The sequence below is a fragment of the Scardinius erythrophthalmus genome, assembly GCF_964197995.2.
Source record: "Scardinius erythrophthalmus genome assembly, chromosome: 3".
Lineage (NCBI taxonomy): Eukaryota > Metazoa > Chordata > Actinopteri > Cypriniformes > Leuciscidae > Scardinius > Scardinius erythrophthalmus.
The window spans coordinates 52,314,277-52,338,808 of record NC_138223.1 but is presented as its reverse complement, the minus strand read 5'-3'; the positions used below and the strand labels follow the sequence as shown (position 1 = coordinate 52,338,808).

Below are 24,532 nucleotides of genomic sequence, written 5' to 3'. Positions count from 1 at the left end.
CTCCATGTCTTCTGAGGGTAAACTGTCTTGTTCTTGGGCACACTCAGTGTTGTGTTTGACTGAGTGGTGCCGAGGTGAGTTTCGTCGTCGATTACTCACATTGAATGCTTTTGGATGCGTTGGTTGACAGCCTTTGGATATCCAGTTAGGATTCCAGTTGTTTCCTTCTTGTGGGTTCATTGAGAAGCGTGGCTGGTCCCATGGCTTTTCCATGCGGTTGGTGTGGTAGCCGTCATTGGCCTGGGGGTCACGTTCTCTGTGCACCTTGCGAAGGACTGTGGTGTTGTCATGCCACTGGGTGTCTTCCAGTGCATAGCTTGTGTCTTGGCTGAAGGAGTTTGACACTGTGGATGTTTTCAAACCTTTCTTTGAGGACATCTTCTGTTTGATGTGGGCCTTGTGTGTCAGGTCTCGTAGCTGTTGAATTGTCATTGTGTCTGGGCTGGCCATGAGATAAAGATGATGACTCAATCCAGGGTGCAGGTTTCTCAGGAAGAGGGTTTTGAAATTCACATCCTCTTCATGTTCAGGTGAGTTATGTGCACCAAAGAAGGCTTGTCGAAAACGGTGGTAGTAGGCTTGGGGAGTCTCGTGTCGACCTTGTTTGGTTTCCAAGGCGATTAACACACCATGTTCCGACTCTGGGCCTGTGAATTCCTTAATCAGTGTCTCACATAGCAGCTGGTAGTTCGACTTGACATGAGCAGGTTGTCGGTCTAGGAAGCTTCGTACCTCTGGACTGCAGGTGGATCGGAGGAGGTAGAACCTGTCTCTGTCAGTCACATGTGGTCTCACCTCTAGGTGGAAGTTGATATCTCGGATGTAGGCTTCAATGTCTTGGCCCTCTGTGGAGTTCGGGTTGAACTGAGTGATATTCTTAACCAGCTTGTTGAGATCTTTAAAGGTCATCGCCTGCGCAGCTTTGGAGTCTGCCTGGATGAGCTCTCGTTGCTTGTTGGCAGTGAACAGTTCTGTAGTGAAGGCTGGTGATGTTTTGGGTTGCGGCCATTCACCTTTTCTGTTGTATGGCAGTTCTTGGATGGAGGACTCTGTTCTGCTCAGCAGTGGTGATGCTGAGGGAGGTCTCTCCCTTCTTGGCTCTGGTTTCTGTTGGAAAATGTGCTGGAGTTCACCTCTGACCGCGTAGAGCTCGTCGTTGGCGTCATCTCGCTGTTGGGTCAGATGGTCAATGTCAGCACTGCACCTTTCCAGGTGGTCTTTCAGAGCATTAATTTTAGAGTTCTTGTCTTTAATGTCAGCTTTAGCTTTCTCTAGCTGATGTTCAGCAGCCTGGAGTTGGTTTACCAGGTGCTTCTGGACAGTCTTTAATTCTTGTTTGTCACGTTCAGTGACTGCAAGGGCTTCTTGGAGCTTGTCAACTTGTTTCTTTGTTTCTTGCTCCACTACATCAGGCATGAGTTTGTCTTGAGCTTTCATTTTGAGCTGGTCTGTGCAGCGCTGAGTGTGCATCAGCTCTCTCAAGAACTCAGTGGTCTGACGCTTGAAGTCGTCCTGGACTTTCACTTCCAGCTTGTCTATGCGGCTCTGGGCACGTGTCAGCTCCTCCTGAAGGTGGGTGATGTGCTTGTCGCTTAGTGTCAGCTGGGCTGTAAAGGCATTGCTTAGGGAACAGATGATCTTGGTTAGTTCCACGTGGTTGTGGTTTTGGCTTGAATCATTTGTCAGGAATCTTCTCAGCGTTATGATTATTATTAAAAATAATAACAGTTCAATTGTCTTTGGTGTGAGGCAGTCTGTGATGCCTCTGAGCCAGACGTCCACGTCGTCAGTGGGGTTTGTCGTCCACGGCATGTTGGCACGCTGGAGTGAAGAGACTGACACAGATCTGTGAGGGGTATGAGCTACAGTATATGTGGTTGAACACTAAGTGTCGTTTCAGTGACTGTACAACAATAGTGAAGTGTTGCAATGTCTAAGTGTTGGTCTCAGTGTAGACAGGTAGGTTAGTGATGTGGAAACTTTGTCACTCAACTAAGTGAGGGAAAAATAGAGAAAAAGGTTAAAACAAATTCAATAACAAAAAGAAAGAAAGTTCTTAACTATGAGAAATATTTTTCTCGTAAACGTTTCCTATCAAAGAGAATCTGTTTCCAGAAAGGTAAACAATATAATTGTTTGTTTTCCAACGAAAAATAATACAATAATAATGCTGATACCTCTTTTCTAAGTTTGACAGGATTGACACACCTTCAGTTTGGACCGCTTACAGCTCTGATGGGATGCTTTGAAGGCGACGGTTGCTCAACACTTGTCTCTGTTAATTGATCTTGGATAAGATGTCAAATTGTAAATTGCGTTTACAGATGCAGGGAGAGTATGGAGAACAGAGAGGGTTTGATCAAAAATCAAATACCTAATAATTGTTTTCTTTGGAAAAATTATCTTTCTCTTTCTTTAGACTCGATTTATGGTTCTTCCAGGTTTGTTCCCTACAAATGTGAAGAATGGGAAAGCAGGACAGAACAGGAAGGATGTAAGAAGGAAAGGAGGGAAGGAGATTGGATCCACAAATGGCTCTGGAGCCTTTGTCGAACTACGAGTGCAGAATTGCTAGTTGCCAACAACTAAACATTCAAAAATAAAACTTTGTAGGAGAGGGTTATCTCTGATTTATTTGACACTTGTAGTGAGATACCAATGTCTCCTATTGAGGCTCAGGTGTGTTACTCCCAAGCTAGAGTAAAAAGAAAAGAAAAAGGTAATAAAAAGATGAAAGAAAGTAATAATGTAATGGACGAAATAAGCAAAAGGGAAATTAAAATAAAGAGGTAAATGACTAAATCAGATAGAATAGTTAGGTTTATAACCGTAACAAAAAGAAAGGAGAAACGGAGGATACAACGCACTAACAATACATGAGCAAGTATGAGTCTAACAATATTTGTAATAGGGAAATGTTGGTTGAATAAGTTTACTTAACTTTCAAAGTTTAAGACTTATTCACCTGAAGTGATTAAATCTAAAAGATAAATTTAGAAATTATGAGAATTAAGAAATTAGATTTATTAAAAATAAATCTAGAAATCGTTAGAGATTACCTGTTTAGAAAAATAAAACTTCAATCTTGATTTAATATTTCCTTTTTTAAATCAAATTAGAATTTGGCAATTAATAATCATAAACCAGTCTTTTATTTTCAAGTAAAATGCAGGTAAATGAAATTAATAATTGTGAACCGAAGTTTCCTTTTCACAGAAAAATAAAGTATGAGACAGGTAAAAGAGGAAAGAAGAAAAGAACCAACAGGTATAAAAGTCAAGGTGTTTAAATGGTTAAATCACTTTAACGTTGTTCAAACAGACACTGTATTTAACCACTGATTTTACTACTGATAACCGGAAATAATGCTTAGGCTTTAGCATTTAATATTAGGCCTCAATTGTAAACAACTACTTAGCTTAGCTTTAGCCTTAGCTTAGCCACAACTGGGTTTTGTTTCAGTTTGTTTACACTTTGGCGTTGGTCAGAGTTCACCCGGAAGCGTTGGTTAAGACTTCCGTGTCACGATTGTAACTATGGCGACAAAACAACGCTAGTGGGCAAACATGTGAATTGCAACAGTTTGTAAACAGTTACGCATGTTACATGAAATGTCGGCGCATTTCAACAATGTTCAAAGAATATACACGTCGATCATCTTACGTGAAATGTCGGCGCATTTCAAAAATACAAATAAAGGACACCACTCGTAGCTGTTTTTACGACGTGGGGCTTCACTCAGTTGTTTAAGAGTGATTAACTTTAAAGGACAGCTTTGTGCTGTAATAGATGGAACAATATATCGCTATAGCGATCTCTGTGGATCGTCTCTGTGCAATTTTATCTGAGCACACGAAAACAACAGGGTTCTTAACTGTTGGTTGAGTTTCAACGTCAAGCTTTACTTGAACACAACTTTAAATAACTCCTATTCAATTACACTCGGACATACGCAGTGTTTATACGAAAATTAATTGAACAGACACAGATAAGCTTATTTATCACGGGGATTGTAGTGGGACACGCACTGACAACCTGGGAAAAACTAAAACTTAACTGAGAATATTCGTCCTAGCAGTGGAACTCGCACTGCCAGTCACAAATATAGGCTTCTAAGTTTATCACGAATCGCCGTGGAACACGCACGGTGAATCAAACAAATAACGTTAGAAACACGCTCATCGCTCTGTGAGGAGAATGTTGTCCCAGTGGAACACGCACTGAGTGACGATCAGATAAATAAGGACTAACGTTCACGTTAGACGAGGGACACGCTCGTCCGTCCTTTACATGGTTATTTTAATTACTGCAGTTTTAATTTAATTCATCTCTCTGACTGATACAAACACACATAACGTTATAGCTATTTGAAAGACTCTGGAACACGCAGATGTCTTAAGCTATAAATAAAGTATTTCAGAATCGAGGGACACGCTCAATTGTTACCTTATCGTTGCGTGGGATCTTATATCTTGGGTTATTTTACTGCAGTTTGAATAAAATAACAAATAAAAAGAATAAAATGGGGAGGCAGACTAGACTAGAGTAACAGCTCAAGCAGCAGGTCATTCATTCAAACAGAGCGCGCGGCGCGCGCTGCATACGTCACACACACAGACTCGGAGGTTCGGATCTCTCCGCATAGGCTACTATGACAATATAATTACTTCGTATATGCTTACAATTTTAGGTTAAACTGCCCGCATCCTCCACCAATATGTAAGATATTATGTATTCTGTAGTGATTACAATTTAGCTCAAAGGAATTATTAATTAATTTATAGGGAATTCAAAAGAGTCACTTATTACAACCGAGCAAATGACTCGTTCGCGGTTCATTTGAACTGGCTGTAACTATCCACTCTGCAACGGATATAAATATCCGAACTATAGTGAAACACTATATAGTTAGCAAGGTAACTTAGATCAGAAGTTTAAGACATTAAATTTGTAAGCACAATAACACAAGTAATATTTCTCTTTAAAATACAAACGAGACTTTATTGATTATTCTAACACATAAAACTAATATCTAACACAAACACACACATACACATTCATACGCGTTGCAGAAAGAAAAGAGTAAGGAAAGATTAAGTTTTAAGAGTGAGAGTAAGAGTGAGATGATGTAATCCCAGTTTTCTATGCACTTATAAGACACAACCTGAATGAACCATCAATCATTAGTTTAACCCTTTTGTCGTTTCCTAGGTTATTAAATCAGTATCAAATACACCAGTTTAGCTAAGAGTCTGGAGGCAGTACTTGCTTGTCTTTGCTTTTGGGGATTCCCTTTTTGTTGCGTGTAAAGGGGTTTTCCCGGTCCGTTCGTTGGCTGGTCTCGCGTGCCTGATGTCTGGGTCACGTGGTCAGTCACGTGGTGTGCTGGCGGGATGAAAGTCTTTGTTTGAAGCTGGCTTTGCAGAAGAAACGTGGCTCGAAATCTTATCGCAAAACTTAACTTAGAACCGAGACTCACAACGGAAAAGAAAGGAAACTAAGAAAAGAAAGGAAATTGAGAAGAGTAGATGATGGCTTAAATGAAGCTGTTTAACCCATGTTCTTCAGATCTTGATTTGGGTTATTTCGTCTGCGCGTTTTACATGGTTACTTGTCTGTCTTAGATCTTCATCTCCCGCTGCATTTTTGGTTCTGCACTGAAAACTCTACTTTGTTCTGGTGTTAAGATTTTAAACTCAAATGTCCACCCAGCCTCCTGGATCAGTTCTAACCAATTAGACACTGTCTTTGTTTAGGAGGTGGCGTTCTCTTCACTTCTTATCATAAATCAAGCTTATCTGTGCTCTCCTTACTCTCTAAGCTCTAGCAAAGAGTACAGAGGCCACAGCTAAGACATTATTACTATTATAAGAATCCGAAACATTTTCCACAGATTTCAATCAAGCCATCCTTTGAATTAAGAACATAAGATCATATCGATATGAAACACAACACATTTTCATTCAAAAATCTATCAATTATTACAATTACATGAATTGTATGGCATCTAAGCATATCAGATACACCCATCTATTGTAGGAACAATATAGAATCATGTCGTTGCATGATGCTTGATCTATAAGTCCATTGAAAATTGTTCTTGAATGATTTTATTTATGTTATAGGTAAAATCTCAGCTCTGTGGTTTGAAACGATTTTACACCCTGAGGTCTATCCGAGGTCCTTACGGGGGGGGGGGAGTCTGGAATGTTGTGGGCTCGAGCAGCTTCTGCTGTTATCTTGATCGGGCTGAATTGTGCTATCTCTGAGCCAATCATTCTTTTCCAAGCTATCTTACATTGACCAGTTCTTTCTTTAGTTGGGCTCATCTTCTTTGAAGCTTGCATGGCCATAAAGTTCTTAGCTGGGGGTTTTCGTTGGTCAGCGGAGACTGGCTGGCTGGAGCCTTCTTTTATGGCTCTGGGGTTGGTGATTTGGTGTCTGGAATGTTCAGTTCTGTGAGAAACTATGTTTGGACAATTCACCTGGAAGATTCATTTGTGTTTGTTTCGCACTCAATCCTACAGCGTTGATCACGCTAAAGCAGCGTTCATGGATGACTCATGTTCTCACTGCGGGAACATGACCATCTCCATGCTGCGGTCGAGACTCAATGAACTCACCAGAGCGAGAGTCCCCCTACCCACACCCCGATCTACTGACTCCGAGAGGGCTAGTACTTCGGCTGGTGGCCGGGGTGACCTGAGGGTGACTGTGGCCTGAGGACGTCCGCGGTCCACACACCCCTCTTCAGCAGTGGTACCCGCGAGTGTACAGACTGAGACCGCTGGTTCCTCTTCGGAGCCCCAGCGCGTCTCGTTTGGAGCTCCAGAGGAAGATACTATGTCGATCGCGGCATCACAAGGTGGGCGCGAGTCCTCGGGAAGTGAGGATTCGGCTGCGTTGCCGCCCTCGGGCGTGTCAGCGTTGCCTGAGTCTGATCCCGAGCTGACCGCCATGCTTTCCCGGGCAGCCGCGGCCATTGGTGTTGAGTGGTCCCCGCCACCTGATCCAGTGCGCTCGCGGCTGGACGATTGGTTTTTGGGAGCGGCCGCTGACACCCGTCGCCGCCCAACCCCAATTCCTTTCTTCCCGGAAGTGCATGAGGAAGTCACGCGGTCCTGGAAGGCTCCCATGTCTTCCCGTGATCGTTCGTCGGCTTTCTCCGCCTTTCCTCCCCTCGATAAAGCTGATGCTTGTGGGTACACTGGGATTCCCACGGTTGAACGTTCTGTCGCGATGCAGCTGTGTCCGGCAAGCGCTTCATCACGTGGTGATCCAAAGCACCCTTCCAAAGCCTGTAGATTCTCGTCTACTATGGTGGCGAAGTCTTACAGAGCGGCGGGACAGGCAGCTGCTTCACTGCATGCCATGGCCATCTTACAGGTCTACCAGGCCAAGATGCTCCGTGACATGCACGAGGGTAGGACAGACCCAGGGCTCTTTGATGAGCTGCGCGCCGCCACTGACCTCGCTCTCCGGGCGACGAAAGTGACCGCGCGCTCCCTGGGTTTGGTGATGTCCACAGCTGTGGTCCAGGAGAGACACCTGTGGCTGAACCTGGCCGATATGCGTGAGCCTGAGCGGACTCGTCTGCTCAACGCTCCCATATCCCAGGCCGGCCTTTTCGGCGGTGCAGTCGAGGACTTTGCCCAACAGTTCTCGACTGCTCAGAAGCAGACTGAGGCCATTAAACATATTCTGCCCCGGCGTGCTGTTGCTGCTAAGCCACCGGTTCAGAGTCCTCAGCCTGCTCGCCGCCGAGGGCGCCCTCCTGCGGCTCCCGCCCCTCCCGCACGGCCCCAGCAGCAGTCATCGGGGTCGCGTCGTGGAGGAAGCCGCAGGAAGGCGCCACAGCCCTCTCCAGCCCCGCCGCCCGCTAAATGCCAGGCTAAGCGGCGCTCCTGAGACGGGCAGCTCAGGATTGGCTTTCCTTTCTGTTCAGGAGGTGGTAGCAGGGCCACTCCTTCCCCCGGTGGAGGGCCGGGGGAGAATCTTTTGTTCTCCACTCCCCGCTGCTCGTCCCACGACGGGCAGCACCCTAATGTGGTTAAAGACAGAATCGAAAATCCCAATCCTGAGCCCACAGAGCCCGAGGGCCGCAGTGCGCGCCACCCTCGGGTCCCGCCACTGCCGCCCTCCTCTGTCCCAGAGGTGCGGGATGACAGCACGCGCCGCCCACGGGCCTCGCTCCTCTCATCCCCCTCTGTCGCCAGACCCCTGCCAGAGCACGCCCCCGTGGGACGCGCGCCCTCCCCTGGCCTCCTCTGGCAGGACGCGGTTAATGACCGTGCCCCCGCACAGGGCCGCTATGCCACCCTCGCCGGTGCCGGTCATTCCGCCTCGCTGCCCCACCGACGGTACGTCTGTGGTTCGTATGACCCCGCTGGTGCACTTTCTGGAGGCCTGGCTAGAGCTTCCCAGACTGTCCCGCTGGGTCGCGAGAACCATCAGGCTCGGCTACGCGATTCAGTTCGCGCGATCTCCTCCCCGCTTCAGGGGAGTCCGCTTCACTATGGTCGGTGGCAATGCCCCTGTCATGAGAGCGGAGGTCGCCACCCTGCTGGCGAAGGGTGCGATCGAGATTGTCCCTCCAGCCGAAATGAAGTCCGGCTTCTACAGCCCTTACTTCATTGTACCCAAGAAGTCCGGTGGGTTACGGCCGATCCTCGACCTACGCGTCTTGAACCGCTCCCTTCACAGGCTGCCGTTCAAGATGCTAACGGCCAAACACATCCTCCAGTGTGTGCGGCCGCAGGATTGGTTTGCAGCGATCGACCTGAAGGACGCCTACTTCCATGTCTCCATTTTACCTCGACACAGACCGTTTCTACGGTTTGCTTTCGAGGGACAGGCATACCAGTACGCGGTTCTCCCTTTCGGACTAGCCCTGTCTCCTCGCGTCTTTACGAAGGTCGTCGAGGCAGCCCTTGTTCCCCTCCGGGAACACGGGGTTCGCATCCTGAACTATCTCGACGACTGGCTGATCCTAGCTCACTCTCGAGACCAGGTTTGCGAACACAGGGACCTAGTGCTCCGGCACCTAGTTCGTCTGGGCCTTCGGGTCAACTGGGAGAAGAGCAAACTCTGCCCCGTGCAGAGGATCTCTTTTCTCGGTATGGAGATCGACTCGGTCGCCATGTGCGCGCAGCTTACGAGCGAGCGCGCGCAGTCACTGCTGACTTGTCTTCGTCAGTTCGAGGGCAAGAGTGCGGTTCCACTGAAACTTTTTCAGAGGCTCCTGGGGCATATGGCATCCGCAGCCGCAGTAACGCCGCTGGGATTGCTTCATATGAGACCGCTTCAGCTGTGGCTTCGCGATCGAGTCCCGAGGTGGGCATGGCAACACGGCACGCTCCAAGTCCCAGTGACTCCAGCCTGCCGTCAGACCTTCACCCCGTGGGCGAACCTCAATTTTCTACGGGCCGGAGTGCCCTTAGAACGAGTTTCCCGGCATGTTGTTGTATCAACAGATGCCTCCAACACGGGCTGGGGCGCCATGTGCAATGGTCATGCTGCCGCGGGCTCCTGGACAGGACCCCAGCGCCTTTGGCATGTCAATTGCCTCGAGTTGCTGGCTGTACGTCTCGCCCTGCACCGCTTCCGGGCGTTGCTCAGGGGTCAGCACGTACTAGTCCGATCAGACAATACCGCAACAGTAGCGTACATCAACCATCAAGGTGGTCTACGCTCCCGCTGTATGTCGCAACTCGCTCGCCACCTCCTCATATGGAGTCAGAAGCATCTGAGGTCGCTTCGAGCCATTTATATCCCGGGACACCTGAACCAGGCGGCCGACGAGCTGTCTCGAGTTCGGCCTCTCGCTGGAGAATGGCGACTCCATCCCCGGACGGTTCAGCTGATTTGGGATCAGTTCGGCGACGCACAGGTAGACCTGTTTGCCTCCCTCGACTCGTCCCACTGCGACCTGTTTTATTCCCTGACCGAGGGCACGCTCGGCACGGATGCACTGGCGCACAGCTCGCCGCGGGGCCTACGCAAATATGCGTTTCCCCCAGTGAGCCTCCTTGCGCAGACCTTGCGCAAGATCAGGGAGGACGAGGAGCAGGTCACTTTGGTTGCCCCGTATTGGCCCAACCGGACCTGGTTCTCCGAACTAGTACTCCTCGCGACAGCACCTCCCTGGCCAATTCCTCTGAGGAAGGACCTCCTTTCTCAGGGACGGGGCACCTTATGGCACCCTCGTCCCGATCTTTGGAACCTCCATGTGTGGCTCCTGGACGGGACGAGGCAGGTTTGAGTACCCTACCACCTGCGGTGGTGGCTACCATCACTTCCGCTAGAGCATCGTCCACGAGACATGCCTATGCGTTGAAGTGGAACCTCTTCGTCAACTGGTGTTCTTCTAAACATCAAGAACCCACGAAATGCCCCATCAGTGTCGTGCTTTCCTTCCTGCAAGAAGGGTTGGAGCGAAGGCTGTCTCCCTCCACCCTGAAAGTGTATGTGGCCGCCATTGCCGCCCATCACGAAGCAGTCGATGGTAAGTCTCTGGGAATGCACGACCTGATCGTCAGGTTCCTGAGGGGAGCCAGGAGACTAAATCCTCCTCGTCCTCCCCTCGTTCCCTCTTGGGACCTCTCAGTGGTTCTAACTGCCCTGCAGAGCGCTCCATTTGAGCCTTTGCAATCAGTGGAGCTTAAGTTCCTGTCAATGAAGACAGCGCTCCTGGTTGCATTGGCCTCCATCAAGAGGGTAGGGGACCTGCAGGCATTTTCGGTTGACGAAGCGTGCCTGGAATTCGGGCCGGCTGACTCTCACGTGATCCTGAGACCCCGGCTTGGATATGTGCCCAAGGTTCCTACCACACCCTTTCGAGACCAGGTAGTGAACCTGCAAGCGCTGCCCTTGGAGGAGGCAGACCCAGCCTTGGCACTGCTCTGTCCAGTACGCGCCCTCCGTGCTTATGTAGACAGAACGCGGTGTTTCAGGACCTCAGACCAGCTCTTTGTCTGTCATGGTGGGAAGCTGAAGGGAAAGGCTCTCTCAAAGCAAAGGTTATCACACTGGATAGTGGATACCATTGCGTTGGCATACCAGCAGCAAGGTCGTCCGTGCCCCCTTGGTGTGAAAGCCCACTCCACACGTAGTGTGGCTTCCTCTTGGGCTCTAGCGCATGGCGCCTCGCTAACAGACATTTGTAGAGCTGCAGGCTGGGCGACACCCAACACATTCGCGAGATTTTATAATCTCCGAGTAGAGCCAGTTTCTTCTCATGTACTCGCTTCAACCAGCCGGTGCTAGATTCTGCTCAGGTGTCTTCGCTTGCTCGCCATTCCCCTCCACGGACGGGATACGTGCGATATTTTCCTCAGGTGAGTCTGATAAGCTCTGAGTTTCCTCCAGCACTGCTTATGTCAACGCCTGAGTTATGCCAAAATTCCATACTCAGCTTTTGCGCTTGACCAGCTGCCACCATGTGCATGGTCCCCCCTCTGGGCGACCCCCACATGTGTATTCCGCTGTAAGTCTCCTTGTGAGCGTGTGTCTTTCCCTTGGCAAGCCACCTTGCCACCCCTGGGGTTTAAAATTCCACCTGCGGCTGGACACCTCAGTGATCTTCCGTATGCAGCCTCTGGCCATATGTGTATTCTAAGTCCCCCCCATCAATGGCTGGGCATAATTGCATACTTCTCTCTGGAGATATGCTTCCCAGTGTACCTTGGTATCCCTGTGTTAAGTAGGACTCCTTCGTTCGTGCTAGCACAACAGGGAGCTCAGACTTACGCAGGGCACTGGAAGACAGCCGAGGTGGCGTGATTAGACTGGAACCCCAATCGTCGTCATCCGACGTAACTCGGAGTGACCACGAAAGGGAACGTCTCGGTTACGGATGTAACCCTCGTTCCCTGAGTGGGAACGGAGACGTTACGTCTTCCTGCCACTTCCGCTGTACCGCTGAAAAACGCCTGGGGCCAGTCTCGGCTCCTCAGCGAAGGCATGTCTGCATTGTGCTCGCGTACTTCCTTATATACCCCCTGCGGCGGGCGGAGTTACGCTATGCAAATTCCGCAGACCCATGGCATTTCATTGCCATTGGCTCGTTTTCTAATACTCGAAGGTGATAGGCTTCTAAGCGAAACCCCAATCGTCGTCATCCGACGTAACGTCTCCGTTCCCACTCAGGGAACGAGGGTTACATCCGTAACCGAGACGTTCACTGTTTTTTATCGTAATTTTTTTGTTCGATGTTGTAAAACTTTGTAAAATTAGTAAAAAATTGCTACCGTATTTTTTACGGTAAGGTAAGGTAAATGCAACGGTAAGTTTTTTTTACCGTGAAATCCGTACATTTAACAGTATATAACCATGTGTGCAGCTATAAGCCAAAATGGTGTTGTTCACCATCATGCAACCATAGGCCCATACAACACTGCACACATTATTGCATTCCTGGACACCTTACATGACATGCTCACTGTTCAGAGACCAGAGCATACTCGATATGTCATCATATGGGACAATGCTAGTTTCCATAGGGCTGCTTTGGTCCGCAACTGGTTTACAGACCACCCATCCTTCATGGCACTCAACCTCCCTCCATACTCTCCATTCTTAAATCCCATCGAGGAGTTCTTCTCTGCCTGGCGCTGGAAAGTGCACGACCGTCATCCTCATCAACAGGTAGCCCTTTTACAGGCAATGGAGGAAGCATGTGGAGATATTGACCAGGCATCATGTCAGGCCTGGATACGGCATTCAAGGAGATATTTTCCCCGGTGCCTTGGACTGGAGGATATCGCATGCGATGTGGACGAAATTTTGTGGCCGGACCCAGAAAGACGACATGATGTAGGCTGATTGTCTTTTTTTTTTTTTTTTTTTTGTGAAATTACTATTTTGTGTTCTGACTTTGTCTTGGTTTTGATGAGTGTGAATAAACACCAATACTTGAAGTTTGGATCCTTGTATGTTTACATGACACTATGACAAAAGTATGACCTCAAATTGACATCTGTACACAGAGAAAGCAAAAGCCAGATGTGTTTTGTATTCATACCATCAGTGTGTAGTTGGCACATTGTGTGCTTAGTAGATGATGGCTTGTGTTTACTGTTTGATACGAAAACACCATTTTCACGAAGGTGTGAAGAGTTAATCTAGCTGTGTTCGCTTTTGCAAGAGAACTACAATGTTTTGATAATTGGGTGAAAGGTTTTCTTATTTGTGTGTAGAGTTTTGCAAAAATAGCCACTAGTTACAAAAAATGTGCTTGAGCAATCAGAAAAAACTGTAACTCCATTAACCCCTGCTGGTAGATGTCATATTAACCTCATTTACCCCTGCTGGTAGATGTCATATTAACCTCATTTACCCCAGCTGGTAGATGTCATATTAACCCATTAGCCCCTGCTGGTAGATGTCATATTAACCTCATTTACCTCTGTTGGTAGATGCCATATTAACCTCATTAACCCCTGCTGGTAGATGTCATATTAACCCATTAGCCCCTGCTGGTAGATGTCATATTAACTCCATTTACCCCTGCTGGTAGATGTCATATTAACTCCATTAACCCCTGCTGGTAGATGTCATATTAACTCCATTAACCCCCGCTGGTAGATGTCATATTAACCCCTGCTGGTAGATGTCATATTAACTCCATTAACCCCTGCTGGTAGATGTCATATTAACCCATTAACCCCTGCTGGTAGATGTCATATTAACTCCATTAACCCCTGCTGGTAGATGTCATATTAACTCCATTAACCCCTGCTGGTAGATGTCATATTAACCCCTGCTGGTAGATGTCATATTAACTCCATTAACCCCTGCTGGTAGATGTCATATTAACCCATTAACCCCTGCTGGTAGATGTCATATTAACCCCATTAACCCCTGCTGGTAGATGTCATATTAACCCATTAACCCCTGCTGGTAGATGTCATATTAACCTCATTAACCCCTGCTGGTAGATGTCATATTAACTCCATTAACCCCTGCTGGTAGATGTCATATTAACTCCATTAACCCCTGCTGGTAGATGTCATGTTAACCCCATTATCCCCTGCTGGTAGATGTCATGTTAACCCCATTATCCCCTGCTGGTAGATGTTGAAAGTACACTATACGGCTTCAACAGCATCTTTCTCCATTGACGGCCATTCAAACAATGTTTCTTTATTGTTTGTTATATATGAAGTTCTATATTAACTTTATTTATACATTATACACTTTATAAACTGTGTTTTGTACATAAAAGTGAGACAAAAGATTGAATAAATAAAACAATGTAGATTTTACCAAATTTTGAGAGTCTTTTTCATTTATGGTTGATCACTGAATATATCGGACCCTCGTTTGTTGAGCTGTTTTGTGGATGTGTTGAGATGTTTTGTGGATGTGTTGAGATGTTTTGTGGATGTGTTGCTGTTACGTAGATCAGTTCTGTCCCGCTGTCCTGTGTTGCTTCAGGAGACTTTATATTGGTATAATAATCACCAGCTGTATCTGTCACCTGATTGGTCGAGTGGATGTGACTGGGGTTTGAATCAGGCTGGCGATTGGTTACTGTGGCGTAAAGAGTAGAGACTTCTGTACAGTTGTTGTGGTGTGATGCAGGCGTCTGATTGGATGAAGATGTTGCCACGGTGACGTCTGTGTTTGGAATCTCCTCATACATGCGTTCAATCTGAAAAACAACACATACATCAATAATTGAATAGTTTATGCAGATACTTCTCTCTGTTGATCAATAAACAATCATTGAACATGTCTGATCTTCTACAGGTAAAGATTTGAACACTCACCTCTGTATTGTGCTGCATGTTTTGCTGAAATAAAGCTGCATGAAAATAGAGAGTCAGTCAATTTACACACTTAAATAGAGCTAAATAATAACACTAATAATCACAAACAAACTGTTACCTGTCCCAGATTTCCTCTTCCTCTTCTTCAGGATGATAAAGGTTCCAGAACACAGAGTCAGAACCAGCAGAACCGAACCCAGACCGCCAGCAACAGAAGCCAGATCTAAACGTATTATATTGTATGAAACAAAATGCTGATTCTGATATTACTGTTAAGTGAACAATAACATTCTTATCATTTATATAAATAATTTGTATTATAGTACAATAGAATATTATATTGAAATGAAACTGCAATGGTAAACCTCAACTCTTCAGAAGGAAACGCTTCTGTCTGGTTGATGCCAAAGCAAGTTAACAACATGAGTATGTGCCTCTACAAATGTTCAAAGCAATTTCCTTTCAAAGATTGATCATGTGATCAGAGAATTGCATTATGGGTAGTGTAGTTTGTGTGCTTACTAGTGTTTGTCTGATAGAGTTGAACTGTAGTGTTTCCTGTTGTTGTTCTTGTTGTTTCAGTTTCTGTTTGATGAGTCTCTGACAGAGAGAAACACCAGTGACTGTGAATCATGCAGTGAGAACATGAACACATATAAACTCTAAAGCTCTTCATTCACACACAAACCATTCGCATCACGTGAATATAAACAAACGTTTATTGATTTACACTGATTACTTTCAACTGAAAATATTTTAATGTTCATTCTAAAGACACTCTTATCCAAAGCAATTTGTGCATTTTAATAACCGGGAGCAAACATCTGAGGACTGAACCTTCAGTCTTCAACAACTTTAACACATTTAATCTCAAAGGAATCATCTAATATATATAAATGAATTCAAGTACATTAAGAAGCACAATATTGAAGAAATAAGAGTCATAAAGAGCGACAGACAGAGGAACTGACCTGATTGTGGACTCAGTTCTGTTGTACTGAAAGATGACTGTGTTTCTGAAGAAGGGCTGATGGTTGAAACTTCAGTGGTCTTTTTATCTGAAGGGTCACAGGAAAGATCAACTTAAAACACTGACACTGAAGTTCATTTAAAATACATACAATCTTTCATTCAATCTCTGTTTTAATCACTCTGTTTCTTGTTGTGCCAAAGAAATCCAGTAAAGTCTCTTTAACGCACTACCAAGTCACAGTTAATAGTGACAATTGGACCCTAATATGAAGTTTCCTTCACGTGATGAGAGTCAAACTCATACTGTTCACTGACTGTGTGTCTGTGTTTTTTTAATGAGGCGAGTTCGAGTGAGCAGTAGGCAACCGACTTTAGGGGTATTAGCAAACCCTACATCCTCTGACTGAAATCAGAATTAACTGGTTTGTGTCCGTGAGAAACACGATTTGGCCGACATGATCTCTAAGCGGCATTCGGGTCCATAATGATTTAATAACTGAAAGTATGGGATACTCAGAGTAAACAAAGATCTAAATTAATTCATAATCAATATTTATGACTATTTTCTAATCAGAAATACGATCTAAATTTGATTATCATTTGAAATTGGAGTCAGATTACGCATAGAGCTAAAGTAATACTAAAACTAAGTTCCAATAAATTAAGTGAACTTCACTGGATCGCTGAAAAGACATACACGCTTTAAACCTTCGCCAGGCCGTTGGATTCCGTCATTGGGCCAATGGATGGTCCTTACACCCGTGATATCAAAATTAAATCCGCACCCGCGCAGACCCGTTAATATTTGGCCCGTTACCCGACCCGTGCCCGCGATAAATCACACACAAGCTAAAATCATTCCAATTAAAGTGCTTTATTTTTTATCTCGCACCTCTCTCAACATTTATTCATTCATTATTTTTTTGTAAAGCACATTTAAAAACAAACCATGGTTGACCAAAGTGCTGAATAGGACAGAATAGTCAGGACAAGGATAATACAATATAATAAAATTACAAGAGCAATTGATACAGTTACAAGCAATAGAATAAATAACACATTGAGTATAATACAATTGAAGGTTAAGAGAGTACATTAAGGATCCACATTAAGAAAGTGTTTTTTAAGCTTCGATTTAAAGGTGGCAAATGACGAAACTATTCTGATTGATAGTGGTAGGCTATTCCATAATTTAGGGCCTGCTACTGCAAAAGCTCGGTCACGTCGATGTTTCAGTCTCGATCTACGCACAGAGAGCAATCCAAGGTTACTAGACCTAAGTGACCTGGGTGGGTTGTGGTAGTGTATTAAGTCAGATAAGTACCCTGGTGCTAGGCCGTGTAATGATTTAAAAACAAAAACTAAAATTTTAAACAATTCTCTGTTTGACTGGTATCCAGTTTAGAGAGGTTAAAATCGGAGTAATGTGATCAAACTTTCGACTACCAGTCAACAGCCTAGCAGCAGCATTTTGTACTAGTTGAAGGTGCCCGATAGATAATTGGTTAGCTCCAAGAAAAAGTGAATTGCAATAATCAAGTCATGAGGTGATAAAAGCATGAATGACTATTTCAAAATTCTTTGGAGAGAGAAAAGATTTGACTTTTGCAAGATGCTGTAAGTGAAAAAAGCAAGATTTAACGACGGAGTTAATTTGCTGATCAAACTTAAGGCCTGAGTCAAACACAAAACCTAGATTTTTTGCAGAAGAGGTAACATGAGGATTTAACTCATAAAGATCTAGAATACCGGAGTCATGACGATCACTTGGTCCAAACAATATTACTTCAGTTTTGTTCTCATTTAGAGCCAAACAATTTTGTGCCAGCCATAGCTTCACTTCCTGAAAGCATGCAAGCAGGATTTCTAAAGAACTTGAATTATATTGTTTAAATGGGAAATACAATTGGGTATTGTCAGCGTATAAATGAAATGATACTCTGTGTTTAGAAAAGACAGAACCCAATGGTAACAGATATAAAGAGAATAATATCGGAGCTAGAATAGATCCCTGTGGTACACCACAGGAAAGATGTGCAGCTGAGGAAGTGCAATTTCCAATACATACAGAGAATGTTCTTTTAGTTAAAAAAGACTGAAACCAATTTAAAACGGTGCCGTGAATGCCTAAATTCTTCAGTCGAGAGATAAGAATTGAATGGTCAACCATATCAAAAGCAGAGCTGAGATCTAAAAGGACCAGGGCAACAGCACTCCCATTATCTGTAGTCAGCATAATGTCATTGGTGACTTTCAGTAAAGCGGATTCGGTGCTGTGTAGTTTCCTAAATCCTAACTGGAAAGTATCATATAATGAATTTGTACTCAGAAAGGAGTGTAGATGATTGAGAACAACCATTTCCAGGATTTTCGAGATAAATGGAAGATTAGAAATTGGTCTGAAATTTCTTAAATCAGATGTATCAAGATTAGATTCAATAGGGGAGTGACTGAAGCATGTTTTAGGCAGTCCGGGACCGTACCAGTGTTCAAAGAAATGTTAATAAAAAAATAGGAAATCAGGCCCTATGATATCAATAATTTGCTTAAAAAGTGTGACGGAATAATATCATTTGGACAAGAGGTAGGTTTTAGATGTTCAACAATATCTCTGCAAGTAAGTAGTGAGATTGGATCGAACATGCTCCAGGTAGATGAGCACCTAGGCACTTCAGAGAAAACAAGAGAACTCGGCGTTGTTTATGGTCTTAACCTTATTGTCTTTGTGACAAAAAAGATGAAAAGTTTTCACATAAAGAATCAGACACATCAGGGAAAGCATCAGCCACAGGGTTTAAAACAAAATTCTTGGTCTATGGTGATTTTTTGAGACAATTTCTGCAAGATATTTTGATTTGGCAGACTTAACAGCTTTCTGGAAAACATGACGAGATTCTCTTAAAATATCATACGACACCTGCAGTCGGTCCTTGAGCCATTTGCGTTCTGCTCGTCTACAATTTCGTCGGAGTGAGCGGATAGAGTCGTTAAACCAAGGAGAAGATTTTTTGATAGGACGTTTAAATTTTAAAGGAGCGATGTTATTGACAATGTCCAAGCAGGTATTACTGAAAAAACTTAGATATGCGTCAGCGTCCGGGCTTTCAGAGATCCGTTTCGTAGATAGTAGTTCATTGACTGCATTATAGGCAGTGGAAACGTCCTCGCTGGCTGTGGATGAGAAATAACGAACCCATCGTGCCTGAGCATTTTTGATCGACGAGATAGGGCAGTTGTAAAAGTCACAGATTTATGATCAGAAAACCCATTGTCTCTTGTCTCCATATCCATGATAGAAAATCCATGAGCAAAGACCAAGTCCAGGATGTGACCATGAACATGCGTAGGACATTGTACATATTGAGAAAAATGAAGAGAATCCAATAGATTGCAAAAATCTTTGGTTAACAGCTTACTAGGACAGCAAATATGAATGTTAAAATCACCAAGCAATAAAATTCGGTCATATGTTGTTACTACATTCCCCAGAAAGTCTGCAAATTCACTCAAAGATAAATTATTGAACTGTGGGGGCCGGTAAACAACTGCTAATACTGGATTTTCCGTGTTCATTGAAGACATTTGAACCTCGAAGCTCACGTAAGCGTCTGTCGGAATGAAGCGGCCGTGAAAAGAGTTTTTAAAAACAATGGCCGCCACACCTCCCCCACGACCAGAGGATCGTGGAGAATTAAAAAAATGAGCAATTTTGGGGAACAAGTTCAGAAAAGGGACTCGAGTCCCCCAGTTTAGTCCAGGTTTCCGTCATAAACAAGAAATACCGGTTCTGTGAAATAAAAGTCATGTAAAATGAAAGTCTTATTTACCAAGGACCGCACATTAAGTAATGCCATCCTAAGCAGTGGGGGATCACTCTCTGGTTGAATCCCTCTGTTTAGCGGGCGCAGATACTGAGGGTGCACTCCACCTCGACGAACCCGGGGAAGTAGGCACACCATAGATACATCGAGGGAGTCAGGAACAATAGGCCGAATCCAGTCTTTTTTTATTTATCAGTGATCACTGAATATATCGGACCCTCGTTTGTTGAGATGTTTTGTGGATGTGTTGCTGTTACGTAGATCAGTTCTGTCCCGCTGTCCTGTGTTGCTTTAGGAGACTTTATATTGCCATAATAATCACCGGCTGTATCTGTCACCTGATTGGTCGAGTGGGTGTGACTGGTGTTTGAATCAGGCTGGCGATTGCTTACTGTGGCGTAAACAGTAGAGATATTTGTGCGGTTCTTGAGGTGTGATGCAGGCGTCTGATTGGATGAAGATGCAGACGTCTGATTGGATGAAGATGCAGGCGTCTGATTGGATGAAGATGCAGACGTCTGATTGGATGAAGATGCAGGCGTCTGATTGGATGAAGATGCAGACGTCTGATTGGATGAAGATGTTGCCATGGCGACATCACTGTTTGTAATCTCTTCATACATGCGGTCAGTCTGAAAAACAACTCATACATCAATAATTGAATAGTTAATAATTCTCTTTGTTGATCAATAAACAATCATTTAACATGTCTGATCTTCTACAGGTAAAGATTTGAACACTCACCTCTGTATTGCGCTGCATGTTTTGCTGAAATAAAGCTGAATGGAGCATCAATAGAGAGAAAAAGACTAATCAATTTCAACCCTAAAAACAGGACTTTATAATCACAAACAAACTGTTACCTGTCCCAGATTTCCTCTTCCTCTTCTTCAGGATGATGAAGGTTCCAGAACACAGAGTCAGAACCAGCAGAACCGAACCCAGACCGCCAGCAACAGAAGCCAGATCTGAAGGCAACGCTAAACACATGATATTTACATGATGAAACACAAACTGATTCTGATTATACTGGAAAATCAACAGATATAAATTCCTTTGATTATTGTACCATTAGGAATATTGTAATATTGTAAATATACAGTTGTTATATTGTGTAACCGAAGTGAAACTGCAATGGTAAACCTCAACTCTACAGAAGAAAACACTTCTCTTTACGGTTGATGTCAAACCAAATTAACCACATGAAATCTGATATGTGCATCATTTATATTTATACAGTAGATAACATGTGTCTCCACAAATGTTCAAATCAATTTCCTTTCAAAGAGTGATCATGTGATCAGAGAGTTGCATTATGGGTAGTGTAGTTTGTGTTCTTACTAGTGTTTGTCTGATAGAGTTGAACTGTAGTATTTCCTGTTGTTGTTCTTGTTGTTTCAGTTTCTGTTTGATGAGTCTCTGACAGAGAGAAACACCAGTGACTGTGAGTGTGCCGCTCATGCAGTGATATAATAACACATAATAATAATAGACAAAAACACACTTAACACTGTTTGCTATTGCTGCATATGAACAAATGTTGTGTTTTCTGTTCACATCACTGAATATTGATAATCACATTATATAAATGTTCATTTAGAAGACACTTTATTATCTGAACTGATACAGAGTCACTTTGGATAAAAGTCTCTGTCAAACCCACATAGCTGGACTCATGTTATTACTGTCATTATGAGATGATTTTACACTGACTGTCAAATGACGCGTCAAACGTTCAGTTGTTGTACATTTGATTCGAGTGTTGAGGAACATCACAACCTCTAAATGTTCAGTGTGATGCAATTGTGGTTTATTTTTCACAGAAGTTGAAGCTTTCAAGTTTCCAAGTTGATGCAAGTTTGTGTAAGACATGAATGATCTTGAATTACATCATGATCTTGAATGCAGCATTAAAATTGTGTTTAGAAGCTTTGATATCTCTGCATTCTCTATAATCAGAGTAAATTAATGATTTGATGTTAAGTTCTGAAAAGTTATGAAAACAATTAAAACACATGTGAGTGCAGATGTCAGCGCGTGCAGTCATTGTGTGTGTGTGTGTGTGTGTGTGTGTGTGTGTGTGTGTACCTGTGCTGGTGTGTTCAGTGCTGCTATACGGACTAATGCTGGATGTTGAGATCTGGACACGTGTTTTTGTCTTTGGAGCTGAGAAATGAAGAAGAGCGTCACACCATAATACATATATTCATAAAACTATAAACATGAGTGATGAAGTAGATTGGTGTTAAAGCTGCAGTCCGTAACTTTTTTGTGTGTTCAAAATGTACTAAATGTATAGACACAAACAGAGAGAAGGAGCTCCGGCTCAATGTTCTTCAGACGCAGCAGTTTATTAACCTCTAGAGCGCCAACAGTTTCAGACTGCAGATTTAAGTGTTGAATATCAGGCACCTCTGATCACATCTAGCTGGACTTGTGTGTAGTGAGGAGACGCCCATCCAGCTTTACATCCGTACGGTCCAGCATCTTCCATCTTCAGGTTACTGATGGTCACTGTAAATGATCTGGTCTGAGGATTATCCTTCAGTGAGAATCTGCCACTGATCACTGAGGACTCTCCTCCATCAGACTCTAGTATACGGACAGCGTCTCTGTAAGGTCCTCTGTAGAAGTATTTATAAGAGTTTTTATATCCTCCTGGATAAGAGCACGTAATGATCACTCCTCGTCCCTTTGTTCCTCTCACTGTAATGCCCTCAGACAGTGAACTGCTCACTGCACACACACACACACACACACACACACACACACACACACAGCTTTACTCATGTACACTGATAACATACACCATAATGTTAGATAATAAACACTTTTAGTCGAGATCTTCAGCTCTTACCCGTCAGCAGAAACACACACACTATCAGTGGAAACTTCATTTCTTCATCAGTTCACTTCAGAAATTCAGTCTGAAACTCTCAGTAGTTCCTCACACGACTCTCTGAAACTCAAACAGCAATAATACTGCTCTCATCTATATGTGGAGAGTAAAATAATACGCTTGTTTCTCGTCTCACGTGTTGAGAAACTGTGATCTCTGTGTTTCCATGTGGCGTTAGATGTGAAAACGTCTCTCAGTTTTGACCAGGAAATGAACTGTGAAATCATTAACCACATCCTGTTTCTGTTCTGTCTTTAACATTTTTTAAGAGCTTTCTGTTGTCCTTTTCCTCTTTTTCTACTTCTGAATGTTTTAATATATTTTCAAGACATGTTAATTACATGTTAAGCATCATCCACTCATAGGAAAACATGTCAAACATTTGAAGGAAACAATCATTGCCAAACTCTGAATGAAAAAGACATGAGATGCAGAAGAAATGTGTGTTAGGGGTATTTTCTGTGGTAATCGACAGCATGGAGAAACACTGTTGTTTACAGAAACTATAAATAATACAGACTATTGCTTGAACATTAAAATCTCCCTCTCCATCATATGAGCTCTGGGAGAAGAGTTGCATTGTGGGAAACGTAGTGTGTTTAGCTGAAGCCTCAAAGCTCTTCCTGTGGCTGTAGTTTCACTTCCTGTTTGGCAAGTGTGAGCCGAAGACATCTTATGATTAACTGAAGCTAAAGGCCTCCTAATATTATATTGATGAAGCTTTTCTTAAGCATCTCAGTCACACCAAACTAATCTGTGCCATTTATATGTTGCTTGCAATGATTTATACGGATATTCATCTACTTTTGAACGGTGCAGTTTCAACATCAGCCAGCAGGAGTGAACCGATGAACACAGACAAACCTTGAACCAAAGAGTATAGAATCCCAAGAGGCGAAACTCTGTTGTGTTATGGGTAACAGTCTGTAGATGGCGCTGTGGAGGCGCGTCCGCCATTATGGACTGAAAGCTGCTGAAATCGTTAGCGCCAGTCAATGGCAAAATCCAATTTAGTAGGTGTTTATAGTTCATGTGTGCACTTGCTAGATTGCACATCTTTTTTGTACCTTTCCGCCTGTAATAGGACATTCACAGATTGTTTTTTTTTTTTGCCATTGAAACGTTCACTGTGTGCACTTTCACTGAAGATGTTGAAAAAACAAGTTGTTAATATTTTTGTGATATTCTATGTAAAAGGAAAGTCTTTAGAAATGTTAATTTGTAATGTTATTTATTTATTTATTTTTCCAAATCATATATATGGTGATGTTCACTAATTTCAAAATCAACATTTGAATAAATATCTTATTACTGTGTGTCTGCCTATATATTATTTCATGAATTTCTGTTATTCATATAACAAGGAAAATCCATAATAGAACATAAATATTGATAGATTAAAGGTTTGCAGTAATTTTATAATTGTATCATTGCAAACCGTAAGTGGTAGGCTAATGAAGCCGATTCGGTGGGGGACATACCCTTACTAAAAAGTACTATAGGAATCTTATAGTATTTTGGGACAAAATATTATAGTAATCTTATAGGAATACTATAGTAATTTGGGACATACTACAGAAGTACGATAAGACTACTATATAAATACTATAGCAGCTTTAAAATATTATAGAGGTATTACAGAACATCACAGAAGTATGTTATGTTCTGTAATACCTCTATAATATCCTAGAGCCGCTATAGTATTTCTATATTAGTCTTATAGTACTTCTATAGTAATATTTTGTCCCAAAATACTATTTTCCTAAGGGTAATTAGGCCATGCATAACCAACACATAGACGTAACATGTTCTGTCATTTAACGTCATTTAACGTCGGACATCCTCATTAATGTATTTTAAATTGTTTTCATATTTAAATATGACGGCCAGAAAAAATTAAGTTATGTTAAGTTTTTGTTATGTTAAGTTTTTCAGTGCCATTGACTCCCATTATTTTTCGGCGTTTTCCTTCAGTTTTCAGTCCATAATGGCGGCCGCGCCGTCACGTCATGGGGGCAACTGTTGCTATGGAGCGTTCTATTGAGTTTCGCCTCTTGGGCTTCTATACT

General features: G+C 43.5%; 2 protein-coding genes across 2 annotated transcripts in view; both read right to left on the bottom strand.

Moving 5' to 3' along the window:
- Positions 1-14,122: 14,122 nt before the first annotated feature.
- Positions 14,123-24,532, bottom strand: part of LOC308688289 (protein CD300H-like) — a 37,270-nt gene continuing 26,860 nt past the window's right edge. Inside the window, exon 7 of the mRNA XM_081361259.1 lies at positions 14,123-14,587. Within this exon, the coding sequence (XP_081217385.1) occupies positions 14,530-14,587 (58 nt within the window). The 3' untranslated portion in view covers positions 14,123-14,529. The remainder of the gene's footprint in view (positions 14,588-24,532) is intronic.
- On the bottom strand, positions 16,598-22,636 carry LOC308688281 (uncharacterized protein). Its single transcript, XM_081361242.1, has 7 exons — positions 22,422-22,636; positions 21,977-22,300; positions 21,653-21,730; positions 20,906-20,983; positions 20,428-20,544; positions 20,309-20,343; positions 16,598-20,196 (listed from the first exon to the last, which is right to left on the bottom strand). Exons 1-7 carry the CDS (start codon positions 22,459-22,461, stop codon positions 19,750-19,752), a joined length of 1,119 nt encoding a protein of 372 aa, XP_081217368.1. The 5' UTR covers positions 22,462-22,636; the 3' UTR covers positions 16,598-19,749.